This window comes from Anopheles maculipalpis, chromosome 3RL (assembly GCF_943734695.1).
Source record: "Anopheles maculipalpis chromosome 3RL, idAnoMacuDA_375_x, whole genome shotgun sequence".
NCBI classification, from domain to species: Eukaryota; Metazoa; Arthropoda; class Insecta; order Diptera; family Culicidae; genus Anopheles; species Anopheles maculipalpis.
Genome location: NC_064872.1, coordinates 36,016,382 through 36,028,485, shown reverse-complemented (window position 1 = coordinate 36,028,485; position 12,104 = coordinate 36,016,382). Strand labels below are relative to the sequence as shown.

The 12,104-nt window shown below is 49.4% G+C and overlaps 1 protein-coding gene across 1 annotated transcript; it reads left to right on the top strand.

Annotated features, from left to right (window-relative positions):
- Positions 1-7,929: 7,929 nt before the first annotated feature.
- On the top strand, positions 7,930-12,055 carry LOC126564456 (dendritic arbor reduction protein 1). The gene is made up of 2 exons (XM_050221517.1): positions 7,930-8,031; positions 10,487-12,055. The coding sequence occupies exons 1-2, from the start codon at positions 7,930-7,932 to the stop codon at positions 12,053-12,055; spliced, it is 1,671 nt and encodes a 556-aa protein (XP_050077474.1).
- Positions 12,056-12,104: the final 49 nt, after the last annotated feature.

Below are 12,104 nucleotides of genomic sequence, written 5' to 3'. Positions count from 1 at the left end.
GGAGGATCGATATTTCGAAGGACACGTTACGTTCGCTCTTCGGGTGGGGCTATGCATGTCCGGAAGCTAAACCTGATTTCCTTAAAGTAGCAAACAAAAGCAAGACCAAGATAGTGATAGTTTTTTTTCCCGAATAAATACCTTCTTAGTGATGCTCGTACGCTTTCCTTTTCCATGAGTCTGTCCGGAAAGCATCAATACATTGTTAATTAGGATGAGCTCCCCCTCATTACTTGATTAAATTGAATACGCAAATACAGCGCAACAAAAACGCGCTTCTTAGAATAAATCCCATCCCTGATTAGCGGGCACCAATTGTTTGAGCAGGTGAGCGAATAGAAAACAAAAACAAAAACGATCGAGCATTTCCAAAAATATAAAAGCGCACAAAAACCATTTTCCACACGCGAAAATGGCGCACTACAAAGTCCCTCCAACGTACGGGTTTGTGATCAATTTACCCGGCCGGTACTGCTTTTATTTTTATTTTTTGCTGTGATGTAGGTAGGCTAACCCGGTTCCGAGTAGGTGGGCTGACGTGAGTTGTTCCTCCCGGAAAGGACACCGAAAGGACGACCGACTTACGTCATCCGTAGGTTCCAGGAATCTCCCACCTTCATTCATGGTAGGAAATGGATACCGGTGAGCACACGCACACACACACGCGCATCGTGCGATGCGCCCACGCAATTTCAGGGACATTCCAGGGCCAGTGCTCCAATGTCAGGATTCAGTGCCAAGGCAGGCCGAACAGGCGAACAAGGCAAAGATCAAGGTCCTGCGCATGGCTGTTTGCAAGAATCGATGCTAGTCAACGGGAATGCGAATGCCAAATTGCCGCCCGGCCCGGCCGGCTAGAAGGAAACCCTTTTTTTTTCTTCCTTTTGGTTTTGGGCCGGATGGGGTGAAAGCTAACGTAACGCTGGAGAGAAGCTCGTAATGACGTCAGCGGCACGGTACAGTTTTGTGAATCAAAGTCCTTACAGTCCATGCGCGCGTAATTTGATGAATGAAGCACGAACGAGATCACAACCCCCGGCATAACACAACACACCGAAGCTATCTCGTTCGGTGTTTTGCAAGCCTGAAAAGGAAAATGGCAAAGCATCGATTTTTCGTGTCGTTTATTTTATTTTCACTCTTGCAGCTTTCCTATCGGACCGAAAGCTTACCTTTTTGGCGCTTCGTACAGCACAGCACAGCGTCCCACACCCAAACTACAGCACCGTTGGGGTGCGGGGGGGGGGGGGGGGGGGGTTGTAGTGAGGGTCGATGTTTGGGTTTTCCCGAGGACACACGGGGGCGAGAAAGGATGGGGCAGCGTGGAAAGATGGACAGGGCGTGTTGGCACGTGAAACCTATTTTCCTTCTCGTGGGTCGAACACTTGCTGCTCCCCCACTAGCACACACACGCACACACAGACACACGCCAGCCCCGTACCGGGCTGTTCAATTTTCTCGCATTGACGTCAATGCGCCAGGCTGGGCTGTTACACAAGGGCCTGGAAAATACTCACGCCGTGCTTTTCTCGGCAAAGGATTCCATTCACAAATAAAATGCCGGCCTCGTCTGTATTGACACCTGCAGTTTGGATTTTTTTTTATCTTCCCGAATACGAATGCTCCAAACTTTTGTAGAAATTTTCTTTAAAATATTCGGAAAAACATGTTTGAAAAAATGATGCTTGGTTGTGTGTTGGTCAATCTAACCTTTCGGAAAAGCGTAAACCATCCGTTCCATCGATTGAAGGAAACCCCCTCCGCCACTAATATCTTGGAATGCCATAAATCTTTTTCCAGTGTTGCCCTTTTTTTTTTTTTTGACAAACCCGGGCACGAGCATGAAAATTTGATTCCAAAACGGAAAAAACCCAGCAGAACACAGAACCGTTTCGGGTGGGTTAGTTAGTTTTGTCGATAGTGGGTTCTGCTGGTGAATGAATTCAAGAACTGATCGTTTTACCCTTTGCCGAGGTCTTTTTGGTTTTAGTTTATTACCCAGCGAAATGTTTTATTTTTAAGCTTCTGGGTCCTATTAGAAACTGATACTTTTAGCTAAAACTTTAAAGAGAATCTGCTTGATTTTGTTCATTTAAATATTTGCGTACACGATCAGCCTTTGTTCGGTTTGCTGCTTCCTTTCACTCTCTTTTCTCTCGCTTTTCTGATTCATGAAGTATACGATGTTGGAAAAACCTAATCATTCAATTGGCTTTTGTTTCTAAAAATAAAAATTAAAACACACAGCTTGATGATAACATCCGCAGGACAACTATCAGCCCTTTAAAAGCTTATTATTATTATTATCGTACAGCGTGCAAACACTTTCCCGAAAGCCCACGCACCCACTTTGTCAAGTGTGTGTGTGTGTGAGTGTGCTTGCTACTCCACCAAGTCCCAAGTCGTCTCGATGGCTCATGGCTGGCTCATTCATAATCTACGACCAGCAACACTACGAAGCGTAGGAATGGAATATGATTGGGAAAACTCTTGTCCTTTGCCTGTAACGTGTTGGTTTCCAATCGAAAAGGACACGAAACACTCACGCACTCTCCCACAAGGATCGCGGTAGGACGATGATTAGTCGAGTGAATGTCGTGGCCCCTGTCGGTGGGGCCACATTCCCGGGCTTTACGTTGGGGACACTACTCGACGTTGAAAAGCGGCGACAGGAATAAACACGCTCGCTTCCTAACGTGCGTGGGCACTTGTTCTCTTTTGTCTGCAGAAAGGCAAAACAACGAACAAACGAAAACCTCACTTTCTTTTACTTTTTTTTTTTGAGTGCTCCTCTGCCAGCCTATTGCGACCGGAAAAAAGCTTCACCGCGGTGGAAAAACGAAAAACGGTTGTTTGCTTTCATTTCTTTTCTGTCCGGCTAAAGCTCAATTTTCATCCACCCGCAATGACGTACATTGGTGCGGTGTGGATGTGTGTCTTTTCGCCTTGCAGCTCGGTGTTTTTTGTAGGGCGCCTTTCCAATGTGGCAACGTGCGTCAATCGTGTAACGCGCGTGGGCACGAATTTTCCCATTGCACGAACCTTTCCTCTTCTTCGAACGCAACGTGAAGGCTTATGGACTCTTGACCTTTTGCGTGTCCTTTTTGCCGAACGGAATAGAACCGCACCAACACACACACACACGTACAATCGTTGCCGGCCGGAGCTTGAAAGTTGAATGAAATGGGCACAATGTACTGCGTGGGAAGGGAAAATGCGCATGCCACAACGGTGGCACAACCATTCTATGAATGAATGAACGCGTGTCCTCGAGAGCGGCAATCGATTTTTCCTGTGCTACTGGGAGGGGGGGAGGGGGGAAGAGAGTGACGTTCGCTGGAGCAAATTACCGTTATCTCAAGTTCAGGGATTCGTGGGAAGGAAATGCCGGGATGAAAATGTAAGTTCTGGGTTCTAGTGAAAAATCTGTTTGGATCCGTTGTATGGGAACAATGGAAAGATTCGATGCTTATTTATGCATTAATCATTTAGGTATTAATACATACACTGGTAAGAGTCAGATCTCGTGTGCAATGACTTGTAATAATAAAACAAAATAAGACCAAAATTCTTCTTGATCTTCTTTAGCTCTACAACCGCGGAAGATCCTGAACCTTTCCTTTCTGGTATCCTTTGACTTGATTCTACCCGTAGCTGGATCAGCCAGTCCGGATGACATTTGTTACCCGTTTCCTGCTGCTTGGAACCCAAGCCATCACTGTCATCTTCTCCACCGGATCACCGCAACTCAAAATTAGTCATTTCGGACTACAATGTGATTTTTCATGGTTAAAAATTCCCATTGATTACATCCATCGGAAGCGGAAGACGCGGATATTATCATCAATCTTTCCTGATATCCCCAACCACCAACCGGTAGTCGGTTCTTTCCTTCTTCGCCATGTCTAGAACAGTTGTTTGTTATTTTTACCGAGAGTTGCATCAGATTCGTGTCTTGTATTACATTTATTAAAAAAAATACCTCCGTCATCGTAGCGATGAACGTGATAAATACGATGCTGTGTGGAGCACTCACCTTACCAGTGCCAGGTGTGACTCATCGCAGTAGTCCTGCGTGACGACCGTCGCTATTGTCGATTAGCAGCGAATTTCACCATTGCAGGCTGGTCGAGGCGCCCTCAAGCCACATCCATTGCGCTCCCCATTTAGCTTGCTCGTGTTTGCTAATCTCAGCCGGCACCATACTCGACGCTTCGCGAAGCAAATATAGCAAAGCGTGTACGAATGGAAAGGCAGCATCTCTTCTATATCACCGCGACCGCAAACGTTCACACCACACACAGGCGGTTGGTTACAGGCGACCTAACCTGTTTGAACAAGATACGACGGTATCCGAACAAAAACAACAGGCAAGCGGCGGCAAATCGATCGACGGAAACGTCAAATACACACGCACACCTCCCCCGGGGAAGCGGCAAAAAGAAGTTAGCAAAGCAGCTGGAGAGATGTAAGCGAGAGGGAAAGACAATTTCTGAGAGCGAAAGAGTGAGAGAGAGAGAGAGAGTGAGGGGCACAAACAAAAAATCCAACAACACATTCCTGCACAACTCTGCACCACTACACCGGGTAGCAATGAAACCGGACGTAAACCTAACTATAGCACCGCGGCATGTCCATTCATGACAGGCTAGCAAACGCGCGCGTCGTCACCACCCGCACACACCATTTACGCACCCACACACACACACACACACGCTCTGTTCTTCGCGTTCGCGCACACACCGTTACATTTCGAACGCGGGAACAGAGAGAGTGAGTGAGTGAGCGACAGAGAGCGCGCGAACGATGAGCTGAACAGCAACGCAATCGAGCAGCAGGCGATGACGTCACGCGCCGCCAGTCACCTTGAACTGCCTTGGATGCCGACGACGCAACTCACCGATCGTGCCCCGCTTTGGTCATCCGCTGTTCACGTGAACACTTGCCGTCGCGCTATGGGGCACTGGAATATTTATTGGTAGAGGGAGGGAAGAAGAGGGGAAAGGAAGCAGGAAAAAGGCAGCAGCAGTGATGTGTGTGCAAGGTGGTTCCGATTCGCTAACGTCCCTCGTTCTCGTACCCCATCATCGTCTTACCGTTTTACCCGCAGCAAACCGAACAGTGGAGAACGACGACAACCGACCGACCGAGCCCCCGTTTCCTATTGGTTGGATGCTGCTGTCATTCGCGTTGCCGCGCTTTGCTTCCGAAAGGCGCAAGGGAAACACCCGGGGACCCGCCGTATTTACTGACGAAGCGCAGCAACCCCATGGCTGTGTGCCAGTGCGAGCGTGTAAGTGTGTGTGTGTGTGAGTGTGTTTACGAGCAGCCACTGTTCACGTGAACAGCGAGTGATGCCGGTCGTTCGATGCGTGATCAGAAGAGTCGACGTCCCGCATACAAACGCTCTCTTTCTCTCGCTTTTTTTTCGCTCTCTCCTCTCTCTCTCTTTTACAACCACGGCTTACTTTGCACGTTTGTCGATTGCTGTATGGCGGTAGGCAGGCGAAGGTAGAAACCTGGAATGGAATGCCGTCTTATGAAAGAAAAACAAAAAAACGGGTGTGGGGCAGATGACGAAGCGAATGAACGACCGTCACACAAAAATGTGGGGTGTGTTTCCACCAAATCGTAGCCAACAGACGCAAAAACCCCACACATGCACACACACGCGGACGCATGCCCGGGGCGCGCACATTTGACACACAATCTGACGTAAACAAAGCGTAAGCTTGGGTCGCGCGCGCAACACGACGCGCGCACTTGCAAGCACGTTGCTGCGGACGTTACATTTTAGCCAATGTGGCCCTGCTTTCTGTCACATATTTAAAAATCCTAGGGATATTTTCTGGCAAAATTCTCTATCATTTAAATAGCAAGAAGTAAAAAAATATATGCCTGTTGGGAATGCTTGGAATGGCCATCCCCCCTCCCCCTCTCCCCACGGAAACCCTTCTGCTGAGAGTATGTTTGGAAAGCGACATGAATGAATCCAATTTCTGATTTTCTTTCTCACACCGTTCCAGACGACGCACCATTATTACACCAGTGTGCGCCCAACCAAAACTCCCAAGACATCCCACGCTTGATGACGTTGAAAAGTAAAAACGTTTGACGTCAGATTGGATGCTTTCTGGGATACAAACCCCGGTATGGTTCCACCGGTTTTTTTTTTGGGGGCGATAGGATGAGCTGCTGCTGTTCACGCGTTTCGGTAATGCGTGTGCGTGATTAGAAGAAACGTCCATGTTCAACCGCTCAGGTGAAGTAAATATATTTATTTTATGTTTGCACCACGAATGAATGGACAATAGCCAAACTCTTAGTTAATTCTTGCGAAAAAGGTCAACACATTTTTCGGCTCCTGTCATGTGATCGAGATAAACGTTTTATGGACACCTCACTGGCTGGTTCTAGCGGAACTGATGCATCATGCTAAATCCTAATCGTTCAAAGTCCAATCGGTGAAATCGAAATTCCCATGCCCCCCCTTCTTGCAAAGTGACGACATGCGCCTTCACTAAGCCTGGGTGGCTTTACATCTTTTCCACCGGCCAATGCACACGGCCTAAAAATAATCATACCCCGGTTTGGCCGTTTGTTTCGTACAAGCCGGGAATGACTTGTCGCGTCAACCTTGCGCGTCCACAGGTACTGGCGTTTAGGGTTTGTGCAGCAAGGGTGCGATCACCCTTTTTCTCGGCAAATCGTATGTATTTGTGAGTGTGTGTGTGTGTGTGTGTGCCCTGTACGATCTAGTAGGGTATGTACGCGCCCACTTCATTTGCAAATCACCCTCGATGGATCGCCAAACGGATGAGCTCACAGCTTCCTTTATTCGATCCCGCCTTTCCACGTCCAATTTTTCCCCCCTTATCCGTTTCAAACAACAACACAACCTACGCTCGCATTCTCAAGCGCGCACATGCACAAAACCCACACCATGGTCACGTTTTGTACGAGTTCGCGGCTTCTCCATGGGGTAGAAAAGCGTGCGCATGCGCACACTCACGTTCGTTCCGTGTCCCGCCGTTACTTCGTCATAACCACCGAGCCCTCTTTTCTTACCCCCTCGTACACACACACACACACAAACACGCGCTGTTGGAGCATCACGTATCGGTCGATGACGACAACATGCCGGCCCACACATACACAGGGGTGTAAGTCCCCCGTAGACTCCGGGAATATCGCGCATACAACGCGCGTTCGCCGTCAATCGACGAAAGCCCCGAGCCGACCGAACGAGCCGTGCCATTCAAGAGCAGTGCGAGCCACAAACAAAACGCTTACAAAGTGTTGTGCCGCCGAACCGAACGGACGTGTGCTTTATTCCGAGCGTTGGTCTCGCGAGAAGTAAACCCAATCTGACTGTACAAGTGGAAGCTTAAGGAAAGAAAAAAAGGGAACGGAATTGTAGTTTTGTGCAATTGCCACTACCATCCAACCGGAAGAAAGTGATAGTGAATTATTTTGCCTCACAAGAGTTAAATAGAAAGAAAAGGTGGAAGTTTTCCAAAGCAAAGCAAAAAATCAAACGGAAGCAGTGACAGAACCGAAAATTAAAACGGCGGAAAAAGAAATAGTCCAGTTGTGATCGTGGTGCTTTTTAAACGTGGAAGAAAAGCCTGAAGCCAGACAACAAAGAGTGTTTGCAGTTCGTGCAGTTGTGTGAAGGAGCGGCAGCAAGAAAAAAGAAGCATATCACGTAGCAGCACGTGTGTTAAATGTAGAGTGAAGAAGTAAACTTAAGTCTGCAGAAAAGTTGTTAAAGTGAGATTAAATCAAAAGAAAACGCAAGACTTGCGCAATTATAAGACATCCAGAGAAACGGGAAAAGTTCCAAGTTCCAAGAACCAATTTTCGTGTGTTGTGTGTGTGTGTGTGTGTGTGTGTGTGTGGAAAGCTATCATTGAGAAGCAATATACAATGGAAAACACAGCCGCAGTTTTGCTGTCGCCACCGGCCACACCACCATTACAGGATACAAGCCAGCAACAGCAGCAGCAACAGCAGGACGATTTACAAAAGGTAAGCTTTGTTCTGATCACGAATGGACACGTTTCCGTCATAGAAAAAGGGAGTTAAAAGAAGTGCAAAATGATCGTGTGAATTGCCAACCAATTTCCAGAAGGATCACCCCGAAACTAGTCTGGACGTGTTTGTCCCGGGCTGGCAAAGTGGTTAGGCAAAGTGACGAAATATGTCCATTATGGTGGTGTAATTGCGCGAGGAACTAGGTGAAGATCTTTTTTTCCTCGTCTCCGGAGCAACAGTATGTGGCGAGTTTTGGAATTTCGCAACTTGTTGCGGTTGCTCCTGTATCCGTATCTCATCCATGATTCAACCCGGATTCACTCGTTCGCGGCATGATGTCTGAAAGGGGCCCCACACAAAATCACATGATAATGGTAAGCAGCGGGACCAATCATTCGTGCACGTGTGTCAGCCGACGATTTTCATCCGTGTCTAATCTTTAAACGCTGTGGACGACGTGCAACCCGTTCGATTTATGATCCGGAAAGTGTTTGAAATCCACCGCACCCCGGGGGATCATTTGCCCTTGCTCCAATTATTTTGGTGTCTGTTTTTTTCTTTTTCTTCTTCTCATTCTTCTTTTCACTAGTGGGGTTCAACAAAACGAATAAACGCTTCGGCACGATTCTGGCGAAATCTGCTTTAAACTATTTTTAAACCGAAAAAACCAAGCCTGTTTGTTTCGGAAGAATGACCCTTGCTCTTACCCCCTGATTTTCCTTGTTCGTTGTGGCATCCCTGTTGGAAGGATGGCGCACCACGCGCGTAAAGCACCAGATGCTTCTTCTGGCTGTGGGGATATGCCTATCACGCGCCACCATCGTGATAATTTAATTCTTGTGAAATTTCCACCCCAAAACACAGACTCTCTTTCCCTCCCATTTAGCCTGCGAACCCCCGCCCCTTCTTGCTTTAGAGAGATAAATTAGCGTGTGCATGTTGTGTATGGGGCGTGGGGTCGAGAATTGTAATCGAAATCGTTTTCCTTGGTGTCAAGTGCATTCGAGATGCACTAGTTTGGGGCAGTGTGGGAATAAAAATAGACCATCGGTTCGCACACACACCCATCTTTGTGGGGTTTGGTTGGGGGCATGGTGCGCGTGTACTTTGATCGGGTCCCACTTGCATGTAAGGGGAACAGGGGAGCACGAACCGGATGTGATTTGTGTGTTTTGTAATATTCAAAGAACATTAATTCCATTTTTATATTTTCACAAAATTTTGTCTATGAATATTGGTAAAATACCGTTTTAAAAAAAAAAAAACGCCCATTTAAAATTGGTAGCGAAGACCGCGACACCGCGGTCTGCTCTGCTGGTGTACGTCAGCAAATTCCAAGCCTCCCGCATCGCGAGCGTGACGCGCCCAAACGCGCGCAAACCAAGCCCCAAACGCGTCGCGAACGGTGCTGCCTTCGAGGCCATCCCGCTCCCGCGACCAGCGAGTTTGAACACAAACATCGTACCGTCGCGTTCGCACACCAACCCGACCACGCTCGATCACGCTCGGATCACGCAGCGACCCGGCCACAATCAGCTGGTGTTCACGTGAACACACTCAACCGAGCGAACTTTGGACCCTCGGACTGCGTGCTTTGGTGCGCGCGCGTACTCTCCCTCTCTCGGTCTCTCTGTGTTGCGTGCACTAGGCCCTCCCCCCTCCCCCTCCCCGCCTTCTCCCCCGATCGTTACCATCATCATCAGTTCGTCGCGCTCGATGACGTCTGTTGGGGGATGAATGTGCGAGACATTTCAAGCGCAGGCACCGTGTAAGGTGTGCCCTCGTTCGCACCCTTCCGAGATCGCGCTAGTCCGGTGAACCGGATTTTTTCGCTTTTAGCGCGCCCCGTACGCCGCCACAAACAACCCCACACTGTACGGTTGTTGGGTGGGGTGGGGTGATGATGATGATGATACCGCTGGTCATTTCTCGCTCGCACTCTTGCTCTTGCTTGCCTTCATTGGCGATGAATAATAGCACAGTTGTGTGTGGCAGGCAGTGGCAGGAAGGACAGTTGGAACTCGTTGGGAAGGGGAAGGTGAAAAACGGGGCATTGTAAAGCAATTAGTGTGCCAATGTGAGATTGCGTGTTTTATGACTCCTCTGTACCAAGGGGGGTCAGGGGTGGATTTGGGAGTCACTCCTTTCGGTGGGAAAATATTTGACATTCGTTCCAGGCACGAGTTCCAACATCGACTACGGTTTGGTGGTCATTGCAGTGTCTCGTGCTGATCGGTTGATAAAGCGCCCTTCCTGTGGCTATTTGCGTTTCTCTTATCTGTTGAATGGGGCTGAAGGCGAAACTGGTTCACCACACCCATATAAGCTCGATAACAAATTGCATGGGAAGAATTATAAGACGTAATCAATTTCTCCCCAGTGCCTAAGGAAAAACCAAACACTTTTTAATAACCCCTTTTTTTGTCTTTTCGCTTTCGTCTCTCGCTAGACAAACAATGCCATCCGTCAGGCACTGAAGCGGAAGCTCGAACATGCAGCTGAGAACTCCCCATCTCCATCATCCGGCAGCAGCGGCAGTTTCGTCACACCGAACCATTCTGACGCGTCAGAGGATGAGTCGGATCTGCCACCCCGCAAGCGTCAGTACGTGCGTAATCCGGACCAGCTGGAATCGCATGCCGCTCTGCAGAAACAGCTGCATCAACTTCACCAACAGCAGCAGCAGCAGCATCATCAGCAACAACAACAACAGTTACTAAACGGATCTGGTGCACCAACACCACCACCATCGGAATTTTCCGGCTCAGAGGACGAAACTACCAAGTCGGGTACGGATGAGGAGCGCTGCTACTTCCAGAGCGGATGCTCCACAACCGAAGCACCCCAACGGGAAAGTGTTATCATGCGCATCAACAAGGACGGTTCGTGCACGAAGTCGGCGGCCACATCGGAAGAAGCCGGAGCAAACGGAGCAGAAGGCACGACGGGTGGACTTAACATATTCCGTAGCTACAAGTTTAAGATGGGTCCTCGGATGTCTCCACCGCCACCAGCAGCTACATCAGCTCCATCGTGCGCGACAGTTTGCTCTTCGCCCGTTCCGGAACGATCGTGCAAAGATAGTGCGCAAGATCTGAGACAAAGCTCAGCAGCTGCCAGTAAGACATCCGGTGCAGTATTTAGCTCCAGCACCAACGCCGGCGGTGCTGGCAAGCGTAAGAAGAAGGACTCTACCCCGTCGTTCCTCAGCCAACCGATCCTACCGAAGGTGTTGCCCACAGCATCCAACCCATCCCTTCCTGTGATAGCGCCCAAGATCACCACCCCAGCAACGGCGGCCCAATTCATCCTGGCCACCCAGAACGGTTACATCATAGTCCCGCAGCAAATGTCGCACAATCTGCTCGTTGCTACCGCGCCGACAACGGTCAGCGAACCGCGCCCATCTAAATCTCAACCCACCACCACCGCCGTACCGACGACCGTTAAGGATGACAGCAAGGGTGAAGCGGCGGAACAGCGCAACCAGTCGGTCACCACCAGTCCCAAGCCCGAAAGGCGCCGCATCTACGAGTGTGACCATCCCAACTGTGGAAAGAATTACTTCAAATCGAGCCATCTGAAGGCGCACCAGCGCATTCACACCGGTGAGCGTCCATTCAACTGCAAGTGGCCCGACTGTGGTCGTCGATTTTCGCGCTCGGATGAACTGTCCCGCCACAAGCGTACGCACACCGGCGAGAAGAAGTTCGTTTGCCACGTGTGCGAACGACGGTTCATGCGCAGCGACCATCTGTCCAAGCACGTCAAACGTCACAACAAGGATACGAGCAGGACTTCGGCATCAGCATCCGCTACGTCGACCGGTCGGCGAACGGTGACCAGTACGCCCGCATCCACCGGTACGTCACCCGCCATTCTCCCGGCCGAAGTCAGCATGGCCAGATCGGCGGCAGCAGCATTGTACCATCATCATCATCATCATCATCATCAGCTAGCGGCCGTATATCAACCGGCGCACCCGTTTGCCTCCGTGCAGCAAGCCTCGGTATACTAAGCTGGCCATCCATATCTACTGTGTGTGTGTGTCATATGCCGCGCGGAAA

What these genes read in the sequence shown, in the direction of transcription:
- LOC126564456 (XM_050221517.1), top strand. Translation starts at nt 7,930, where the DNA reads ATGGAAAACACAGCCGCAGTTTTGCTGTCGCCACCGGCCACACCACCA. An exon ending in AGCAGGACGATTTACAAAAG is followed by an intron (nt 8,032 to 10,486) that starts GTAAGCTTTGTT and finishes GTCTCTCGCTAG; the next exon opens with ACAAACAATGCCATCCGTCA.